This window comes from Eucyclogobius newberryi, unplaced genomic scaffold (genome assembly GCF_026437365.1).
Source record: "Eucyclogobius newberryi isolate DKJ021-1_F unplaced genomic scaffold, fEucNew1.0.hap1 SCAF_7, whole genome shotgun sequence".
NCBI classification, from domain to species: Eukaryota; Metazoa; Chordata; class Actinopteri; order Gobiiformes; family Gobiidae; genus Eucyclogobius; species Eucyclogobius newberryi.
The window spans coordinates 34,569,434-34,593,008 of NW_027316389.1; the positions used below are offsets into that span (position 1 = coordinate 34,569,434).

At 44.4% G+C, this 23,575-nt stretch overlaps 1 protein-coding gene across 1 annotated transcript in view; it reads left to right on the forward strand.

The window, feature by feature from the left end:
- Positions 1-5,030: 5,030 nt before the first annotated feature.
- Positions 5,031-23,575, forward strand: part of hgfb (hepatocyte growth factor b) — an 89,058-nt gene continuing 70,513 nt past the window's right edge. Inside the window, exons 1-2 of the mRNA XM_072435695.1 lie at positions 5,031-5,130; positions 17,140-17,299. Of these exons, the coding sequence (XP_072291796.1) occupies positions 5,082-5,130; positions 17,140-17,299 (209 nt within the window). The 5' untranslated portion in view covers positions 5,031-5,081. The remainder of the gene's footprint in view (positions 5,131-17,139; positions 17,300-23,575) is intronic.

The window sequence follows — 23,575 nt, forward strand, 5'->3', positions numbered from 1 at the left end:
AACAACCTGGGTCATCAAGGAGTTGACCGCACAGTTTCCCTAGTACGTGATCGCTTCTTTTGGCCATACATGCAGTCAGACATTGAGCATTATGTGACCAAAGTTTGTTCCTGTGTCAAACAGAAAAAGCCCAATCGTGACACAAGAGCACCTTTATGCAATATTGTAACCACACAGCCGTTTGAACTTGTGTGTATAGACTTTTTACATCTTGACAAATGCAAAGGCGGTTATGAATATATTTTAGTGATAGTTGACCACTTCACACGCTTTGCACAAGCCTATGCCACAACGTCAAAGTCAGGGAAAACTGCAGCAAACCTTGTATTCAATGACTATGCCCTGAAATTTGGTTTTCCTTCTCGCATTCACCATGACCAAGGCGGTGAATTTGAAAATCAGCTATTCACGCAGCTCAAGAATCTAAGTGGCATGGCAGGCTCTAGAACAACGCCCTATCACCCAATGGGGAATGGCCAAGTTGAGCGAATGAACAGGACATTGTTACAAATGCTTAAGACGCTAACTGAAACACAAAAATCAAACTGGAAGGAATCTATCAACAAGTTGATGTACTCGTATAACTGTACACGCTGTGAAGTAACTGGTTATTCCCCCTTTTATCTACTGTTTGGACGGTCACCCAGATTACCAGTAGATATGCTCTTTGGACTATATTCAGATTCAAGTTTTCATGACCACAGAGACTATGTTGAAAAATGGAGAAAAGGCATGGAAGAAGCCTATGCCATAGCAAATGAGAATGCAAAGAAAGCTGCTGATAAAAGCAAAAGACATTATGACACCAAAGTGAAGAGTTCTGTGTTACAGCCTGGCGAGAGAGTTTTGGTCAAAAACCTGACACCAAGGGGAGGCCCAGGGAAACTAAGAGACTATTGGGAAGACACTATTCACACAGTAGTCAGACAAATGGGTCCAGATCTCCCAATCTATGAAGTAAGACCAGAGAGAGGCAAAGGACGCTCTAGAGTGCTACACAGAAATTAACTCATGTCATGTGACCACTTACCTTTTGAATGTGACCCTGATAAAGACAATGCAGCAAAACACAAAAACAGAAGCAAACCTGCTCGAGACAACCCTGTGTCAGACGATGAGGAGAGTGGTGATGAGTACAGCTTTTACTATGCACCACCTCAGCATCCTGTGTTCCAGCCATCAGACTCTCCTGTTGAACCGTTAAGAGAACCTCCGGCAGTGAGACATCAGCTTCCAGAACCAGTACCTGCTGCATCACCAGAGCCCCCTGGTGGAGACCAACCCGACGTTCCTGACCCTGTTGCTGTGGAGACAACCCATGAGGAGACGGATTCTGCGGATGGTGACCCACCGGCCCCTCCATCGCCTGCTGCACCTGAGGGACCAGAGGAGCCATCGCCCCAGCGACCTCAACGAGAGAGACACCCGCCGAGACGGATGACCTACAACCACCTGGGCACTCCATCCTGCTTCAGTGTCCAGCCTGCCCCATCACTGCATCCTGTGTATCCAGGTTTGGTGCCATGGTTTCCAGCTCTACAGCCATACTACGCCCAGCCCTTTGGTATGTATGGATTACAACAAACTTGAGTTGACATTTTTGCCATGGATGACCTGGTACGAAAGACTGTCGTCAAATCTATGTTTGCTACTTTTGGATTATGAATGTAGAAAATGGACTGTTTATGGACTATAGTCTTCAGTTCTAACCTGCGGATGGTTTACTCTTCTGTTGACGGACTAATGAGTAAACATGGACTCTGAAGAAATATTTTTTTTGGTATAATGTCGAGACGACATTTTTCAAGTGGGAGAGAGTGTGATAGGTTAGATAAGTATAGTTTTCTTTTATACAGCTGTGTATTTCATTAAGTGATTTCATGCGTTAAAAGACAATGGTTGAAAACTGGTTTACAATAAATGTGAATTCACAGAAGCCTTAACTTAAATAAATGTTATGTGTCATGTTAGAAAAGTATTGTTTTGTTTTCAGGTCATTTCGGTCATATGATCGGTTATCAGCCAGAATGCCTGAATCCTGTGTTCTTGATCCATTGCTTATGTCTTTTACCCGCCACTAGGGGATTTCCGTGCCGTTTCTCCTCATTGCATTAAACCCCTGCAAGAGGGAAACAAGTACAAATCACTCTCGTGATTATTTCTCCTGTTTTCAGGTAAATGTTACAGATTGTCATTTTCTTGTCACCTGTAAATAAGACGTTTTGATTGAAATAAGTTATTTTGAGTAAGTTAAGTTAAGTTTTTATATGTGTACTTTGAAAGTTGAGACACCACGTTTTCTGTGCCCATGAACCTGCGCTCCGCCATTTTGGGCCAGTACAGATAATGTGGTGGAAGATTATTTTGCTATTTTCTGTATATTATGTGAAATTATTTGGTAAATGTTGTTGTTCCAAGGTCGGACATTTGAAATGTTGTACACGTGTGTTAACTTTGATTGCATTAAACCCCTGCAAGAGGGAAACAAGTACAAATCACTCTCGTGATTATTTCTCCTGTTTTCAGGGGTGCAACACTCACAGTCACATTAATGTGGTCACAGTCACATTAGTGTGCTCACCACCACCAGGAATGTTACACAGTGCACCTTTAAGCACAGTAGACACTCATGAGCTTTCAGATTCTCTTTTCCCCTCCGTTCAACAAACACAGGAGCAAATGTGGACTTTAGGATCAACCAAAACCAAAACATAGAAGTGGACAAAGTGCTCAAATAAATGTGTTTAAATATCATTGAATTAAACATTCAGCAGCTAAGACGTTGCAGACATAACTGCGTTCTTCGAGGGCCCATGATGCGACGGGGGATCGGTGTGCCACTCTCGCCTCGTTTCAGTCTCGGTGCAGTCTGTTAAATTGTGACTTAGATTGTGTTTGACTTGCCGGAAATCCAGGTAATGACCCTGCCACAAAAGTAAATTGCTGTTGTTTTGTGAAAGTCGCTCTAAATGTTAACCCTGCGAATACTGTCAGTGGCTGTGGGAAGCTCTGAAGAGGGAGAGAACCTAAATATGTGAATTCTTCTGACATGTGTGAGGGAACGGAAAGGCCTTGGTATGTTCTGAACAAGGAAACAACACAAAGATAAGGCAGTGTTGAGGTACATTCCAGCAGACATACACCTTCAGCTTGTATCTGGACTCAAATCTGATTTATCGTTAGCTAATCTTTTGTTTGAACGACTTGGAGCGGGCGATCCATGCTTTTATCTCTGCACGTCTTGACTAATGCTTTAAACTGGCCGCGGCTAAGCTAACATGTAAAGTTTGTCCGAACTTCCGCAGCACGTTTATCCTCTTTTTGGGTACTTTGAACACAATCTGCCATGAACAGCACCATCAAAGCAGGGAAAAGCAGGCCTGATATCACTGGCACCGCTAGCTTCAAACGCCAAACTTAGACCTTCACTTTTAGCTGAGTTCGACTAGTCTACTTGGCACTTGACTTCAGCCTGAAAAAGCATCTGCAGGTGTTTCTGCTGCGCTCGTGATCTTACAATAGTGTAAGGAAATGTAAGGTGGTCTATGTTTCTGTCTTGTTGGTGATAAGTGAAGTTTAAATGAGACGGAGACGGCTCTATGTCATTTAACGTATTGACAGCCTGATGGCAACTCAACACAGCCACAAGAGGGCGCTCCAGGATAAAGTACGGGAGTGTCTACAGAGCCGCAGCGCGCGGCCGAAACTGCATGGGTTTTTTGTGCCACGGCTCCTGAAACTGCTGGACTATTTGACCGCGTCGGGTTAAGGTTAGGTTAGGGTTAAGGTTAGGGTTAGGGTTAGAGTTAGGGTTAAGGTTAGGGTCAGGGTTAGGGTTAAGGTCAGGGTTAAGGTTAGGGTCAGGGTTAAGGTTAGGTTTGGGTTAAGGTTAGGGTCAGGGTTAAGGTTAGGGTCAGGGTTAAGGTTAGGGTCAGGATTAAGGTTAGGGTCAGGGTTAAGGTTAGGGTCAGGATTAAGGTTAGGGTCAGGGTTAGGATCAGGGTTAGGATCAGGGTTAGGGTTAAGGTTAGGTTAGGGTTAAGGTTAAGGTTAGGGTTAAGGTTAGGGTTAGGGTTAAGGTTAGGTTAGGGTTAAGGTTAGGGTTAAGGTTAGGGTTAGGGTTAAGGTTAGGGTTAGGGTTAGCCATGAAGCTATATTGTGCCATATTATGGCAGTGCCGCGGCTCTATCAGCGACATTTTTAAGTAAATATTCATACATTTATAAACATAAATAAAAATAAAGCAAAGCAGAAGTTATGAAGTAGGAGCTACATACAGGAGCTCGACTGCTTCAGTCTAGATTAAACCGGAAGTTAAACCGAAATGTTTTACAATGAAACGCAAAATCCAGAAATGAATCTGGATTTTGCGTGAATCCAAAGCTGTCCATGTCTCATAAACATCCACATTCACAGAGGTGAAGAATGTATACATTTGGTGATCCACAAATTCAGTTTCAAACTCTCAGACTCAAAATTATGGTTCACTTCGAAATGTATATCAGCAAAAAGTCACATTTTGAATCTGGCAGGAGAGATGGCCGGATAAGAGCGAGGCAAAGAGGGGGAGAGAGATGGGGAGAGAGAGAGTGAGTGAGAAAGAGCGAGAGGGAGATGGGGAGGGAGAGGGGGAGAGAGAGGGGGAGAGAGAGGGGGAGAGAGAGAGGGGAGAGAGAGAGAGAGAGAGGGGAGAGAAAGAAAGAGCGAGGCAAAGAGGGGGAGGGAGAGAGTGGAAGACAGAGTGAGAAGTGAGAGAGAGAGAGAGAGAGAGAGAGAGAGAGAGAGAGAGAGAGAGAGAGAGAGAGAGAGAGAGAGAGAGAGAGAGAGAGAGAGAAAGAGAGAGGGAGAGAGAGGGAGAGAGAGGGAGAGAGAGAAAGAGAGAAGGAGAGAGAAGGAGAGAGGGAGAGAGAGGAGGAGGGAGCGTACTTAGGAGACGAGACGCATCCTCCGCGCAGTGTGGGGAGACCAGTCCCACGGAACGCACCCGCTGCAGGCTCTAACTCACGCACTCACTCACTCGTGATTATTCTATTTATTTGTTTGTTTGTTGTTGTTTGCGCGCGTGCTCCTGTGCCGACGCCATGTGGATTTACACGCTTGTTTTGGGATTCCACGTCATGTCTACTTTGGGTAAGTTTGTTTGACCGCGAAAGCGCTGACAAGTTTTGACGCGTTTGTGCGCAGCGTGCGTTTGGCTTCTACTGTCACCAAATATACATCAACTGTGCGTTAAATGCGTAGATTATATGAGTTACACGGAGGGCAAACATTCTACACCATGAATAAGGCATTCTACCAAATACATTGTGAGAAAAAGGTGTATTTTAAGTTGTTATTCTGCTGTTCTATATTAGAATACAGTCCAGAAGGTGATAATAATCTCAAAGTAGTTTAAACTAACCCATCCAACTTGTTATGCTTTATTTTACTAGTGGGTGCATATTTCACGAGTATTTGGACAAAAACAGGAAACTGATGATCCAATAGCACATTTTAAAGGAGACATGGTGTAAACCCGACTTTAATGGGTGTTTAATGTTATAACATGTTCTTATCCTTCATTCATTTGTCAGTGTTGTGTTTCCATTGAGCTGGATTGAGTAATCCAGTACTGCCTTGCATTTGAGGCTTGGGTACTTAGAAAATGTCTGTTTTCACCTACCTTCTATCCCCGCCCACTTCCATGTACTTATGTACTTAATCATTCTGCAGAAATATGTCTCTCCTGCAGTTTTGAACAACAGTCAGTGGACTCTTCTAGAACTTAAGAGGTTTTAGATGGACATTAGTTTTTAAAGGGTGAGCTGTTTATCTTGCAGTTTGATTTAAGTTACAGAAAAAAGACACAATATGTTTCAGGTTCCTTTAAACCACCTCCGCTGTCGATTCCAATGTATTGAAGTGTCTCCGTGTTTCAAGCAGTTTTTACTTTTGTTAGCTATTTGAAGAATTTGTTGCATTTCTGAAATTGTTTTGATGGTATTTGATAACCACTAGAATTTGTAGTATTCAAGGATATTTCTTTTCATGTTTTGTACAATGGTATTAGTTTTCTAAAAATGTCTTGTGCTATCAAGAGGCTATATTGGTTTAATTTTTGGCTTTAAAGCAGAGGTTTATGTGTGTGTGTGTGTGTGTGTGTGTAGATATAGAACCTTACGCTGCACTCCCCAGTAGGAATGATTAAGCTACTCCCTAATATATGATTATGAATGATAAAACAGGATTTGTATCCAAAATGTATTTAAAATGTGACAATCAAACTGCCTTTTTATGCTTTATCCGCGGCGTACTGTTTCCAGCAGAGGGCGACAGACAAATAATCGGTGTGTTTTTGAAGTACCAATTAGTAACCAGTTTCTAAAATACATGATACAATTGGCTATACAATATTTTAATCTCGATTAGTTTGGTAAATGAGGTTAAGAACAGTCGCTGCAGTCAGTGACACAATGATCCGTCCAGCGATGTAGTGTGGACTTTAAAAACACAGAGGAACAGAGTTTTCTGCAAATATACTATTATGTTCATGAATGAAACAAAACACAACTCTAGCTCGCTTTTGATGAGGAAACAACATTGAAACGTGCCAAAAAGAGAAATAATGTCTTCATGTTGAATTGGCCCAAACAACAATGAGTTGACGACTGCATCGAAAGGACCTCCAGATGACGGGGTTAGAACACTCGGAAAATACTAAAAAAGACAAGGGCTGAATCCGTTAATTGTTCAGTCTATTAATCAGTTAATGGCGTCTTATTCAACCAATGTTCGTATTTGTTTTTTATTTGGTTTTAAAGGATTTGTTTGGGACAAGAACAAAAAGGAGAAGATGTAGAGTGAGTTAATTATGAGTTTAATCTTTCTTTAGTGGACTACAGACCCATTAAAAACACAATTCACTCCCAAATCCAAAACTAACTCACTCCAGGTTCTCGCTCTTCTGTTGTGAAACATATAAATCTTTATGATCCCAATACAAAAATTAGTAGTGTTTGTTGAATGAGATTCCAGGGACTGAAATGACTAAAGGCCCTACTTATATGGGACCTTTAAATTAGGGATTGACAGTATAATGGGTGCTAGTACCACTACAGTACAATATCAGAGGATTTCCATACGGGTATTGGTCCCATATGGAAGTTAATGTTATTGGAATTGACCAGGACTAAACCAGGTCTAGAACAGGTCTACATTTGGACTAAACTGGGCTCAAACCAGGGCCCAACAAGGACAAGTGTGAACGCAGCCCTAATGTTCCACTTGGTGAGAGTGTATTTTGTGAAATACAGAAGTACTCCATTCTGTTACCAAGGTATAAGTACAGATACAGGGGTAAAAAAAATGAGTACATTACTTAAAGTTCCCCCAACAGGTTGGACGACTCATTGAACTAAAACGCAGTTAAGATAAATATATTTTTAATTTTGCTTAACATTTTACAAATTGTATGACAGAATGGCAGAATTTTTCAGTTTATAATTTCACTTCCTGTTTGTGTTTGATGACATCACACTAGCAAATTACTTAGCAAACACTGGGCAAAAACTCATCTAATGTGATTTTTTTTTAATTTCTCATTTTTTTTAAATTAAATTATGCACACACTTTGACTGGAATGAGTGTCCCTAGTGTGATGTCACTTCCTGTCATTTTCTACAGATTTGATGACTTTTCTCCTCAAATAACTACTCGATTGGTGTAAAACTATAATGTATATGTACAACAGGTATAAATACATCAAATAAAGTCAAAATTAGAAATCGTAAAAACCTGTTAAGTAAAAGAAATAAAGTACACCTTTAAAAATGTGCTTTAAGAGTAAGAAGTAATTTACACAGATTTTGAGAACTATTAATGGAAACAAAATTTAATGTATCTTGATGATGATTATAAATGATGATTATTGGTCGTCAGAAGTCTTTTACTCTGAAAATAGTTTGAACTTTGTTTGCTCAAAACTTGGAACTCTAAAAATGTAGGCAACATGTCTCCACAAACGTGCTAATAATAAACTTTCAGCAGGGCAAAAAGCATAATAACAATATTTTTACTTTTTAGTTCAGTTCAAAACTGTAGTGCAGATAGTGCAGATAAGTTCTCGAACAGTAAAAAGAATCCACTGTAAAATCTACTTAAATAAAGTAAAGATACCTACAAAATACTCACGTACAGTACTTTCAATTGTACTTAACTTACTTACTTTCCACTGACATCTGCTTCGTGTACATTGTAACAAAAAATAAATATTCTAGTGAAGTGATAATTGCAACATAGTAAAAAATATTTATTCTACAGCATTACAGTTTTAATTAATAACGTCGCATGAATAGTAGCAGTGGTGGAAAAGTAAAGTACATTTTGCAGTTGAATATCTAGAAACATTGATCTTTTTTTTTAACTATAAGAAAAACAGGACATATCAATATCACCACATTTCACTCAAGCATGTACTTCAGTACTTTTAGTATACTATACTAGACTATACTATACTAGACTAGACTAGACTAGACTAGACTATAACAGATTCATTCCTGTTCCTGTATCTGTACTTTTACTTAAAATACACACCCTGTTCTAACATTGTTCCCTCATCAAAAACATACCTGGATTTGTATTTAGCTTAATTTATGCTGGTTAGAAATCTGTTTCTTCGATGACAAAGTAGAAATATAAGCTGTGTGCTGCCAGTTTGCAGAACCAATAGAATGCAGTGCACTGTTGTTTATCAGGCCATGGTTGCATGGAATGCATTGCCTGTTTTTTTGTTGCTTGAAAATAACAAAAAGTTATTTCAAAAGAAGTTAAAGCTTTTCCTTTTTACACAATAATGCGCTTCAGGGATGGAGTAATGAATTGATTACTAATTATGGGAATGATAGTGGTAGTATAACTAATAATAATATTATGTAATTGTTATTTTTCTTGTTTTTGTTTTAGTGAATGAGCTATTTACTGCTGTTTTCTTTTTCACTCTATGTATATGTATGTATGTATATATACTGTATGTATGTTGGTAGATATATATAATACCTTGGGCTTTCGTGTGTGTGTGTGTATGTGTGTGTGAGGTATGTGTGCGTTTGTTTAGGGGTGTGAGTGTGTGTGTGTGGGTGGGGTATATAAAGAAATGTATGTAATTAATTTGAGGAGACCCCAGGAAGAATAGCAACTGGTTTGCAGGAGCTAATGGGGATCTTAATAAACTAAACTAAACTAAACTAAACTGACGTAGCTCTGAACATTGTTTTTCTGCTTTTCTGTCATTGTCTTAAGTTCACTACAACTGTGTGCTGAAACCTGGATTTACCATGATGTTGCGTGTGTTGAGACTTTTGAGTGCTGGCGCCATCTACTGGCTGCAAGGGGAAATCATACAGGTTGGAGTGTTGGAAATAGGCAGATGTCAGTGTAATTTTTTAGAAATATATTTTCTTTTTTAGTTCTAGAAAGTTTATAGGCCCTAAACAATAGAATTAAAGCATCGTGTCCCTCTTTAAGTTACAACGTTGAATACTTCATCCAATACTCTTTATTACTGTATCTCTTACATTATATTTTTTTAGCTTCCCTATTTTCTGTGTCTTTGACACCACATTAACAAACTGTTTTTTTACTCGTTGATTAAATGTTAGCTAGATATATCAAATGCCAAGTCCATTCACCAGAAAAGTTACACCTTTAAACAGAGTGGTGAGTTCAAATGGAAATTCATATGAGATATATCTTTTGTAATTTTGTAGTTATTTCATTCATATTGTATTGTTAATGGCCTCAACAGCAAGACACAAATTGTACATCGGTAAGGACTGAAAAAAAAAAAAATTCAATCCAAAAGGAACTATCCAAACAATCCCTGTCTGTCCTGAGTCCCTTTGGTTGACCGGACTGGACATGCTCCGTGTACTGGCCACATATTTCTGTCAACACTTTTAACTACACATCTGTGTGCTTTCCCTCTCCGTGAACGCTCACAGTGCTCACGGCCCAGAGTCTGTGAAGCGAGAGCCAGTGTGACATACTTGGCTCCCTTTCCTAAAGAGTGGGAAAGACATTCAGTAGTTTACCATGTTGGAAGGTCAAGCGTAGAATACAGTGTACAATGTGAAGACGCCATTGTACTTTTCTGACAAATAGTGAGATTAGATTTTACAGTGTTGTCTTTTGAGTCACTCTTCAGCTCACAGTCTTTTTAAACATATCCACCAGCATTAAGATGGAGGTCAATGCTGAAATATGAAGTGCTAAACCAATACGAGAATCCAATGCATTTCAAAACAGTAGTGAAATCCTCCAGCGAAGGTAGTTCTGACCAAGCCTTGCACAAAGATCTGGAGATGGGTCCCCGAGCACTGCACTGCAGGAACCACTGGTACTGAGGAGATGCCCCCTGAAAGGATGGGTCACACGCAGAGGACAAATGTATCTACCGGGACAATAAAGTGTACCTTAACCTTAACATGTTTATAGAAGTATATAGTACATATTTTAAGTAGCTGCAGCGTTTGATGCTGACGCTATCAAACTCGGTAAGGTCCGGTAAGATTTTAGGGTCTCTGGCAGGGTTGCCAGGCTTCAGGAGGCTCAGCCCTTTGTTCCCCAGTACTTATGTTCCCCGGGACCTGCACCGTGCATTTATGCACAACTATTGGGGACGAGGAACTGTAAATGTGGTTGAACCAGGAGCCTATTCAATAATTTGAGGAGATTCAAGACAGCAGGCCTAAACTCAACAACATGCATGGAATGGATGTGCCGGGGAATTCCGGGACCATTTTTTTGAGGTACCATAGTTCCCCTGTTCATAATAAAGAGGGAATATTGGTACTGGGGAACACAGAACCAGGGAATATAGGTGTGCACCAGCTTCAGGAGCCAAACCTGCACAAAAGCGTAAAGATGCCACTGTATTGATGAAAGTAGATCCTCTTGTTGCGCAGACCCTCCTCTCACTCACACACAGGAGCTCCACTGACGCTTTGGGTATGAGGATTTGTCACTGAATTTCAGAGCTTTCATTAGGTTTGTTCTATAATTAATACATTTTACATGGAAAACTGCTCTGGCCCAGTCTGTGGACAATGTTTTACACCTGCAGAAGTTTGTAAAAAGCTGCTCAATTCTGCGGGAAGCCAGTTGTCTATACTTATTAGCCCTGGGCTTCTAGAACTTTTTCTGGTGCGTCTTTCTAGTGACATTAAAAAATGTATCCACTTTAGCCTGAAAAAGCATCTGCAGGTGTTTCTGCTGCGCTCGTGATCTTACAATAGTGTAAGGAAATGTAAGGTGGTCTATGTTTCTGTCTTGTTGGTGATAAGTGAAGTTTAAATGAGACGGAGACGGCTCTATGTCATTTAACGTATTGACAGCCTGATGGCAACTCAACACAGCCACAAGAGGGCGCTCCAGGATAACATACACTATAACTCTTTCTATTGGCCAAACATTAATATATGTATATTAATATAGATACAAATATAAACCATACTCCAAACATTACTTTGAAAGTCTTGTTTTCCTCATATTAAAAGCAAAGCAGAAGTTATGAAGTAGCAGGACTCTGATCATGGGAAACAGGAGCTCGACTGCTTCAGTCTGGATTTAACAGGAAGTTAAACCAAAACTTTCAGACACTGAACATTTTTACCCAAATAAAAAAAACAGCAAATATACACTGAAATGTAAGACATTTTCACATTTAAAAAAACATGATAAAAAAATCAGTTCACATAATTAAAAAGCAAACATTACAATTACATAAATTCAGTGTAAAAGCTTTGTTAAAAGCACAAAATAACTTTCATAGTGAGTTATTTTAATAAAGCCATAGTCTAAACTACTTATTGTCATCCTTGGAGGTCGGGCCTCAAATCATCAAAAATACGGATCACTTTTAGTGAATTTACTAACCTGGACACTGTTATTACATTGACTGTGAGAAAAATAAGTATTTACCCTGCGAATTTGAAAGTTCTCCCACTTAAATATTATGGAGGGGAATGAAATTTCCACTGTGAGAGATTTTAAAGAGTTAAAAAAAAAATAATAATACAGAAATCACATGCTTTTTTAAATACGTTTCATTGTTATTGCTGCAAATAAGTATTTGAACACCTGAGAAATGTTTGTTTACCATGACCAGGTTTGCACACACTGCAGCAGGGATTTTGGTCAACTCTCCCACACAGAACTTCTCTAGATCTGTCAGGTTTCGGGGCTGTCGCTGAGCAACACAGAGTTTCAGCTCCCTCCAAAGATGTTCTATTGGGTTTAGGTCTGGAGACTGGCTAGGCCTCTCCAGAACCTTGATATGCTTCTTACAGAGCCACTCCTTGGTTCTCCTGGCTGTGTGCTTCGGGTCATTGTCATGTTGGAAGACCCTGCCACAACCCATCTTCAAGTTCTGACTGAGGGAAGGAGGTTGTTGACCAAAATCTCACAACACATGGCCCTGTTCATTCTCTCCTTCATACAGTGCTGCCGTCCTGTCCCCTGTGCAGAAAAGCACCCCCAAAGCATGATGTTTCCACCCCCATGTTTCAAATTAGGGATGGTGTTATTGGGATGGTACTCATCCTTCTTCGTCTTCCAAACACGCCATGTGGAATTTATACCAAACAGTTCTGGTTTGGTCTCATCTGACCAGATGGTCTTCTCCCATGTCTCCTCTGGATCATCCAGATGGTCAATGGCAAACTTTAGGCAGGCCTGGACATGTGCTGATGTGCGTAGTGTATTACCTTTGAAACTGTGGTCCCAGCTCTCATCAGGTCATTGAACAGCTTCTCTCGTTGTTCTGGGCTGATCCCTCATCTTTCTTATCATGACATTTAGCCTCTTCCATTTTCTAACATTTGCTCCAACAGTTGATCTTTTCTCACCAAGCTGCTTGACAATTGCTTGTAGCCCTTTCCAGCCTCGTGGAGGTCTACATTTTAGTCTCTGGTGTCTTCTGACAGCTCTTTAGTCTTGCCCATGGCAGTAGTTGGAGTCTGACTGATTGTGGGGTGGACAGGGCTCTTTATGCAGCTAACGAGCTCAAACAAGTGCAGAATTCTTGCTGATTGGCAGGTGATCAAATACATATTTGCAGCAAAAACATATAGCAATAAATTTATATATATATATATAATAATATATTTATATATATATGTGTGTATATATATATGTGTGTGTGTATATATATATATATATATATATATATATATATGTGTGTAGTGTATGTGTTGAGGACATTGGGAAGGACTTGGCCGAGTGAGGGATTAAGCACTCCTGGTTGCAACGACAGGATAAATAACTAGTGTACGTGGCCCACGCGGTCACTTTTTATAATTTTTGACTTCCATAAACACTGCACTGTGTGTGACGTTGTGTTCTTTTGTGCGCTCACGGGACACATCGAGCTGCGGTCCATTCACACCGGACACAAACAATGTGAACAACCACATACAATGATCTAAAGAAAACAAATCGAAATTAGGCCTCAAACCCTCAGTTTGAACATAGCCTTAGGTCCACAAACAACTCAGAGAGACACAACATAAACATCATAAGAATATTACTAATATTAGTAAAAACAGGTAAAAAGCTCTAAAACCTCGACCAGTGCAAAGCAGACATAAGACAAGACCAGGGTTAAACCAAGACTAAACCAACCATATCTACCAGAAAAACATGGATGAACTATAAAGCAGGTCTAAAGCAGGACTAAAACAGGCCTAAAGCAGGTCTAAAGCAGGACTAAAGCAGGTCTAAAGCAGGACTAAAACAGGTCTAAAGCAGGACTAAAGCAGGTCTAAAGTAGGACTAAAGTAGGACTAAAGCAGGTCTAAAGCAGGACTAAAGCAAGTCTAAAGCAGGTCTAAAGCAGGACTAAAGCTGGACTAAAGCAGGACTAAAGCAAGTCTAAAGCAGGGCTAAAGCAGGTCTAAAGCAGGACTAAAGCAGGTCTAAAGCAGGACTAAAGCAGGTCTAAAGCAGGACTAAAGCAGGTCTAAAGCGGGTCTAAAGCAGGTCTAAAGCAGGACTAAAGCAAGACTAAAGCAGGACTAAAACAGGACTAAAACAGGACTAAAGCAGAACTAAAGCAGGTCTAAAGCAAGACTAAAGCAGGTCTAAAGCAGGTCTAAAACAGGACTAAAGCAGGACTAAAGCAGGACTAAAGCAGGACTAAAGCAGGACTAAAGCAGGTCTAAAGCAGGACTAAAGCAGGTCTAAAGCAGGACTAAAGCGGGTCTAAAGCAGGTCTAAAGCAGGACTAAAGCAAGACTAAAGCAGGACTAAAACAGGACTAAAACAGGACTAAAGCAGAACTAAAGCAGGTCTAAAGCAAGACTAAAGCAGGTCTAAAGCAGGTCTAAAACAGGACTAAAGCAGGACTAAAGCAGGACTAAAGCAGGACTAAAGCAGAACTAAAGCAGGTCTAAAGCAGGACTAAAGCAGGACTAAAGCAGGACCAAAGCAGGACTAAAGCAGGACTAAAGCAGGACTAAAGCAGGTCTAAAGTAGGACTAAAGCAAGACTAAAGCAGGACTAAAGCAGGACTAAAGCAGGACTAAAGCAGAACTAAAGCAGGTCTAAAGCAGGACTAAAGCAGGACTAAAGCAGGACCAAAGCAGGACTAAAGCAGGACTAAAGCAGGACTAAAGCAGGTCTAAAGTAGGACTAAAGCAAGACTAAAGCAGGTCTAAAGCAGGACTAAAGCAGGACTAAAGCAGGTCAAAAGCAGGACTAAAGCGGGACTAAAGCGGGACTAAAGCGGGACTAAAGCGGGACTAAAGCGGGACTAAAGCGGGACTAAAGCAGGACTATCCAAAAAGTAAATGTCATTAGAACATTTGGCTCAAATTATATTAAAAACATAGTAGCCTACAGTAGCTACCAAAAAAAAAGCTAACTTTACTATTTAGTGCTTAAGAACAAACTCAGCTGTCACTAGGTCACATGCACAGTATCATGCATGTTTTTGGAGTTCTCTCACCTGCAGCAGCCCCAGACCACGGCCACACATTCCTCAACTCACTTCACGTCTATTGAAAATAGCATTGAAAAGAGCATTGAAATAATATTTCAATGTAATGAAATGGAAATCAAGACAGTGCTCCGCACATCAGGTTCTGTGCCAGGTGTGTAGGATAAGGGCGTACGTGGCGCTGAACTGTAAAGGGAAAGGAATCCTGCACACTGTCAAACTTGCAAAATAAAAGTTTAATAGTAAAGAGGCAACGTTTCGGCGTCCAGGCCTTTGTCAGGCAAATGGGTAACTGAGGATGAGACACAGGTTTTTATAGGAGTGGCCTCAAAAAATAGGAGTGGTCTCTAAAAACATCTGTTATTGGCCACTCCTATTTTTTGGACAATGGGAAAAAGTTCCTGAAAGTGCTGAACTGCGGACTGAGGATCTGCACTGGAGAAATAATGTATTTTCATCTTTCCTTTTCCTCCAGAGTCACGTTCTCTGTATGTTACCCTGTAAAATGATGTTTTATTACAATCAAACACATTTTAAATGTGCTTATGAATTTAGCCATGCCTCAAGCAAAATGCACATGTCCCGGGACGAGACAGAGGGCCTCCTTTCATAACCCGACCCGTGGGACAACCCGCACATCACGCACAGCGGCCTGACGTACCGTGCACTCACGCAGACCTTTAAATCCAACGAAGCCCGGAAAACATGCTGTCCTCCGGTGCCATGGCGTGTAATTGTCCTCGTTGTCGAGCAGACTTCCAAACACTCGGACACACGGCCCTTACGCATGTTACATTTACACCAAACGGTGACTGAAGCTGTTATTTACTGTTGAAACTTACTTACTGTTGACGGAACAGTGTTTCAGATGAACCGGGCGGTCTGGCCCGCCGTGACCAGCGGGGCAGCTGACGCAAAGCGGCACAGATCGTTCTGGAAGAAAAAAATTCGAATACATTTTTAATTATGGGAAACTGGGCGACCCAGTCTATTGAAGACCCCTGGTATAGTGCATGTAAATGTGTATAGATAACATGGCATACATGCTCTTTTATTGTTGGTAATTTATGTAATTGTTTATCACAGTAATTTCTGCAGAAATTGCTCACACTTCAAACTGTGTGGTTGTGAAGTGTAAAGGGAACAGTAAACTGGTTTTAGATGTGTGTTTCTGGAGGAAGCAGACGGCATATGACTAGATGAGTAATGCTGTTCCAACAAAACGCTGAGCCGTCATTCAGGAAATACTCAAATTTAATGACTCATCATTATCAAGTTTCACTCATCTGGGCAACGTTTCGTCCATCCGTCATTAAACCTGCCTATCTTGCATTTGTTCAATTACAGATGTTTTTGTTGCTTCAAAACTCCTTAATAAACATTTACTCTGAAAGGACTCGCCTCTCCACAGACCTGGTCCTGGTGGCGTCACTTGCTAGTGCAACTTTAAAGTTTACTTTCTACATTTCAGAGCGGGTGTCTGTACTTTCTCCTCCACTAAATTGGATTAAAATGCTACATAACTAAACCCTTCTGCTGTTGAACTCATGAACACATCATTAACGACGCTTTTCAGACGGCTAGTTTTGCACTATTATTCTGTCTGTATTCTACATTTTGTATTTAGCTTTTTTCAAATGTATTTAAAAAAACAGACTAAAACTTGATTTTATCTGGCTTTTTTCTGCCAATTTTACTTTATTTTGTCTTTCAGAAAAAAGCTTGAGGAACAGTAACATGTCAAAATGAAAGAAAATTAAAGATGTCACTGTTGCTTTGTCATTGTCTCAATATTTGTGAATAATTGTTAAAGTTTTTCCTCACAATAATTGTGACACTCAAATATTTTTTAATCGTGACATCTCTAAAGATGACATCCCTGTCAAAGAGCTTGGACCAAAAAGGCATAAATGAAAATGTTTTGAAAAATTAAGAACATTTTGATCAAGACTCTTAATCAAAATGATGGAGGGTCCACAACAGGCTTGTCTCCATGGAGATGTCACTGTATTGGCTGGAACGTTCCAGTTACTGCTTATCACTTCTGGCTGAGTTGAATGCCTTACCGTGGAATATTCCAGCCCAAGGCCTGCTGACCTGAATGTTACTTTCACTTTAAGCACTTCTTCCACCACTGATGACATGAACCGCTGTCCATCTGATTTCAGAAGGGAAGAGGAATGCCCTGCAGGACTACGAGAGGACAGACAGCCTCAAACTGCTCATCTCCTCTCCGGACGCCTCACACCTGACCAAGAGCAGGAGAGTTCCCATGGCAAGGTGTGCACGAGCCTGCAGCCGCAACAAGAGGCTGCTCTTCCCCTGCAGGTGAGGAGCACCGGGGCCCGTCCACAGCAGCAGAATGTGCCCTGCTGCCCTGAGAGCCATGATCAGCATTCTACAAGCAGTTTAAGTTTAGGAGCCTAAACCAGGACTACACCTGGACTTAAACTAAACACAGCTAGGTCAACACCAAACAAAAGCTGAACTAATGTGAAATGGGACCAAACCCTGCCGAAATAATCATCCCTGGTTGAAAAAAAGACTAAACCTGGGTTAAAGGGATTCAAATAAACTACCTAAATAATCTACCTTATTTTTCGTATAAGTCGCACCAGCCAAAAAATATATAAAAAAGCTGCACTGGAGTATGAAATGCATTGCATGTGTGAAAATAACAAATAATATCACATATAAGTCCCTTTGGAGTATAAGTATATAAGTATAAATATAAGTATAAGTCGGCCCCGGCCAAAACTATGAAAAAAGGTGCGACTTATAGTAAGGAAAATACGGTACTATACAGGTCTATTTAAGCCCTCCACCAGGACTTTACAACAGGACTATAACAGAACTAAAATAGGACTAAAACCATTTTGATTATATCGGGTTTCAAGGCACAAGTATTCTCTACTAATTGTCTAAAGTATGTGTATATGTAATGTGTAACAATATGACACAGGCCTAAAAAGGACTAAAACTGGTCTAAACCAACGCAAAACTAAACCAAATGTGACTAAATCAGGTCCATATACTGTAACGTTGACACGTTCACAATCGAACCTATCTGAACCTGGATTCAATTTGCAGCCTCAAACTGGGAACTTTTTGGTGAATTAGTACAGGAAACTCAGATTGTGTTGCGTTTTGTCACTGGCTCCGCTGAGTGTTGGACGTACTTATCTAATCTAATCAAATCAAATCAAATCAATTTATTTTTGTAAGGCCCAAAATCACAACAACAGTTGCCTCTGAGGGCCACAGGGAGAAATGATCCAAACCAGGACTAGAACAGGACCAAACCAGGTCCACACCAGGACTAAAACATGTCAGATCTAAACCAGGTCTACAATAATCAGTGTCCATCAGTGTCACATTTGTCCTGGTTTGCTAATGCTTTGATCCTGCTAGTCCTGGTTGAGTCTTGGTCTGGCCCAGGTTTGGTCCCAGTAAATCTGGTCTATTTAAATGTGCATAATCCAGGACAACACCCGATTAAAAGTGAACCAAGCCAGATCTAAATAAAGACTACGCCAGGTTCTAAACAACAAGAAACAAAAGAAAGCTAAACCAGAGTTATATGTCTGTCTCGTAAAAGCATGCAGCCTCTTGTCTGTCTGGTTCAGTGGGAAACCAACACCTATTTGCATACACATGACACTAAACTGTAGAGTTTCATAGTACGGCATTAAACTGATCTTTATGTCATATCTTGCATCTGTTTTTTACTACAAATTGTTGATGAATCATGTTTAGTATTTCCTCTCCCACTGAGCCTCACAAAACACGCCGTTCCAACTTTCCCAGGTTGTTGACATCAAAGATAGAGAATCAGAGGAGCTCTAACTGAATTCCTGAGGTGGGAATAATGTGACTAAGAGTAAGATATGTAAATGCTTTTAGTTGAAACATTCTTTGGAGTTCTAAAATATGAGATGAGATAGAAGATTGATAATGTACAGATGATTGACAGATACGTCATTAATCCTGTGCCTCCCACACACATCTCACAACTCATGTGTCAGACAACATGCAAAGCAGCTTAAGTTGGAGTGATACGAGTGAGAGTGCTTCCTGTTTGAAGCATGTCAGACGGCACAACATACAACTAAACTAACTAACTAAACATTCATTCATTTTTTCCTGCTTGTTCTGGTTAGGTGACTTTGCCTTAGCCAGGCCAGCTCGTCGCGGGGTTAACACAGGGTTCACCCAGGCCAGCTCGTCGCGGGGTTAACACAGGGTTCACCCAGGCCAGCTCGTCGCGGGGTTAACACAGGGTTCACCCAGGCCAGCTCGTCGCGGGGTTAACACAGGGTTCACCCAGGCCAGCTCGTCGCGGGGTTAACACAGGGTTCACCCAGGCCAGCTCGTCGCGGGGTTAACACAGGGTTCACCCAGGCCAGCTCGTCGCGGGATTAACACAGGGTTCACCCAGGCCAGCTCGTCGCGGGGTTAACACAGGGTTCACCCAGGCCAGCTCGTCGCAGGGTTAACACAGGGTTCACCCAGGCCAGCTCGTCGAAGGGTGAACACAGGGTTCACCCAGGCCAGCTCGTTGCAGGGTTAACACAGGGTTCACCCAGGCCAGCTCGTCGCAGGGTTAACACAGGGTTCACCCAGGCCAGCTTGTCGCGGGGTTAACACAGGGTTCACCCAGGCCAGCTCGTTGCAGGGTTAACACAGGGTTCACCCAGGCCAGCTCGTTGCGGGGTTAACACAGGGTTCACCCAGGCCAGCTCGTCGCAGGGTTAACACAGGGTTCACCCAGGCCAGCTCGTCGCAGGGTTAACACAACGTTCACCCAGGCCACGTCGCAGGGTTAACACAGGGTTCACCCAGGCCACGTCACAGGGTTAACACAGGGTTCACCCAGGCCAGCTCATCGCAGGGTTAACACAGGGTTACCCCAGGCAAGCTGGTCACAGGGTTAACGCAGGGTTCACCCAGGCAAACTCGTCGCAGGGTTAACACAGGGTTCACCCAGGCCACGTCGCAGGGTTAACACAGGGTTCACCCAGGCCAGCTCGTCGCAGGGTGAACACAGGGTTCACCCAGGCAAGCTGGTCACAGGGTTAACGCAGGGTTCACCCAGGCCAGCTCGTCGCGGGGTTAACACAGGGTTCACCCAGGCCATGTCGCAGGGTTAACACAGGGTTCACCCAGGCCACGTCGCAGGGTTAACAGAGGGTTCACCTAGGCCAGCTCGTCACAGGGTTAACACAGGGTTACCCCAGGCAAGCTGGTCACAGGGTTAACTCAGGGTTCACCCAGGCAAACTCTTCGCAGGGTTAACACAGGGTTCACCCAGGCCAGCTCGTCGCAGGGTTAACACAGGGTTCACCCAGGCCACATCGCAGGGTAACACGGGGTTCACCCAGGCAAGCTGGTCGCAGGGTTAGCACAGGGTTCACCCAGGCCAGCTCGTCGCAGGGTAACACAGGGTTCACCCAGGCAAGCTGGTCGCAGGGTAACACAGGGTTCACCCAGGCAAGCTGGTCGCAGGGTAACACAGGGTTCACCCAGGCAAGCTGGTCGGAGGGTTAGCACAGGGTTCACCCAGGCCAGCTCGTCGCAGGGTTAACACAGGGTTCACCCAGGCCACGTCGCAGGGTAACACAGGGTTCACCCAGGCCAGCTCGTCGCAGGGTTAACACAGGGTTCACCCAGGCCAGCTCGTCGCGGGGTTAACACAGGGTTCACCCAGACCAGCTCGTCGCGGGGTTAACACAGGGTTCACCCAGGCCAGCTCGTCGCGGGGTTAACACAGGGTTCACCCAGGCCAGCTCGTCGCGGGGTTAACACAGGGTTCACCCAGGCCAGCTCGTCGCGGGGTTAACACAGGGTTCACCCAGGCCAGCTCGTCGCGGGGTTAACACAGGGTTCACCCAGGCCAGCTCGTCGCGGGGTTAACACAGGGTTCACCCAGGCCAGCTCGTCGCGGGGTTAACACAGGGTTCACCCAGGCCAGCTCGTCGCGGGATTAACACAGGGTTCACCCAGGCCAGCTCGTCGCGGGGTTAACACAGGGTTCACCCAGGCCAGCTCGTCGCAGGGTTAACACAGGGTTCACCCAGGCCAGCTCGTCGAAGGGTGAACACAGGGTTCACCCAGGCCAGCTCGTTGCAGGGTTAACACAGGGTTCACCCAGGCCAGCTCGTCGCAGGGTTAACACAGGGTTCACCCAGGCCAGCTTGTCGCGGGGTTAACACAGGGTTCACCCAGGCCAGCTCGTTGCAGGGTTAACACAGGGTTCACCCAGGCCAGCTCGTTGCGGGGTTAACACAGGGTTCACCCAGGCCAGCTCGTCGCAGGGTTAACACAGGGTTCACCCAGGCCAGCTCGTCGCAGGGTTAACACAACGTTCACCCAGGCCACGTCGCAGGGTTAACACAGGGTTCACCCAGGCCACGTCACAGGGTTAACACAGGGTTCACCCAGGCCAGCTCATCGCAGGGTTAACACAGGGTTACCCCAGGCAAGCTGGTCACAGGGTTAACACAGGGTTCACCCAGGCCAGCTCGTCGCGGGGTTAACACAGGGTTCACCCAGGCCAGCTCGTCGCGGGGTTAACACAGGGTTCACCCAGGCCAGCTCGTCGCGGGGTTAACACAGGGTTCACCCAGGCCAGCTCGTCGCAGGATTAACACAGGGTTCACCCAGGCCAGCTCGTCGCGGGGTTAACACAGGGTTCACCCAGGCCAGCTCGTCGCAGGGTTAACACAGGGTTCACCCAGGCCAGCTCGTCGAAGGGTGAACACAGGGTTCACCCAGGCCAGCTCGTTGCAGGGTTAACACAGGGTTCACCCAGGCCAGCTCGTCGCAGGGTTAACACAGGGTTCACCCAGGCCAGCTTGTCGCGGGGTTAACACAGGGTTCACCCAGGCCAGCTCGTTGCAGGGTTAACACAGGGTTCACCCAGGCCAGCTCGTTGCGGGGTTAACACAGGGTTCACCCAGGCCAGCTCGTCGCAGGGTTAACACAGGGTTCACCCAGGCCAGCTCGTCGCAGGGTTAACACAACGTTCACCCAGGCCACGTCGCAGGGTTAACACAGGGTTCACCCAGGCCACGTCACAGGGTTAACACAGGGTTCACCCAGGCCAGCTCATCGCAGGGTTAACACAGGGTTACCCCAGGCAAGCTGGTCACAGGGTTAACGCAGGGTTCACCCAGGCAAACTCGTCGCAGGGTTAACACAGGGTTCACCCAGGCCACGTCGCAGGGTTAACACAGGGTTCACCCAGGCCACGTCGCAGGGTTAACAGAGGGTTCACCTAGGCCAGCTCGTCACAGGGTTAACACAGGGTTACCCCAGGCAAGCTGGTCACAGGGTTAACTCAGGGTTCACCCAGGCAAACTCTTCGCAGGGTTAACACAGGGTTCACCCAGGCCAGCTCGTCGCAGGGTTAACACAGGGTTCACCCAGGCCACATCGCAGGGTAACACGGGGTTCACCCAGGCAAGCTGGTCGCAGGATTAGCACAGGGTTCACCCAGGCCAGCTCGTCGCAGGGTAACACAGGGTTCACCCAGGCAAGCTGGTCGCAGGGTAACACAGGGTTCACCCAGGCAAGCTGGTCGCAGGGTAACACAGGGTTCACCCAGGCAAGCTGGTCGGAGGGTTAGCACAGGGTTCACCCAGGCCAGCTCGTCGCAGGGTTAACACAGGGTTCACCCAGGCCACGTCGCAGGGTAACACAGGGTTCACCCAGGCCAGCTCGTCGCAGGGTTAACACAGGGTTCACCCAGGCCAGCTCGTCGCGGGGTTAACACAGGGTTCACCCAGGCCAGCTCGTCGCGGGGTTAACACAGGGTTCACCCAGGCCAGCTCGTCGCGGGGTTAACACAGGGTTCATCCAGGCCAGCTCGTCGCGGGGTTAACACAGGGTTCACCCAGGCCAGCTCGTCGCGGGGTTAACACAGGGTTCACCCAGGCCAGCTCGTCGCGGGGTTAACACAGGGTTCACCCAGGCCAGCTCGTCGCGGGGTTAACACAGGGTTCACCCAGGCCAGCTCGTCGCGGGGTTAACACAGGGTTCACCCAGGCCAGCTCGTCGCAGGATTAACACAGGGTTCACCCAGGCCAGCTCGTCGCGGGGTTAACACAGGGTTCACCCAGGCCAGCTCGTCGCAGGGGTAACACAGGGTTCACCCAGGCCAGCTCGTCGAAGGGTGAACACAGGGTTCACCCAGGCCAGCTCGTTGCAGGGTTAACACAGGGTTCACCCAGGCCAGCTCGTCGCAGGGTTAACACAGGGTTCACCCAGGCCAGCTTGTCGCGGGGTTAACACAGGGTTCACCCAGGCCAGCTCGTTGCAGGGTTAACACAGGGTTCACCCAGGCCAGCTCGTTGCGGGGTTAACACAGGGTTCACCCAGGCCAGCTCGTCGCAGGGTTAACACAGGGTTCACCCAGGCCAGCTCGTCGCAGGGTTAACACAACGTTCACCCAGGCCACGTCGCAGGGTTAACACAGGGTTCACCCAGGCCACGTCACAGGGTTAACTCAGGGTTCACCCAGGCAAACTCTTCGCAGGGTTAACACAGGGTTCACCCAGGCCAGCTCGTCGCAGGGTTAACACAGGGTTCACCCAGGCCACATCG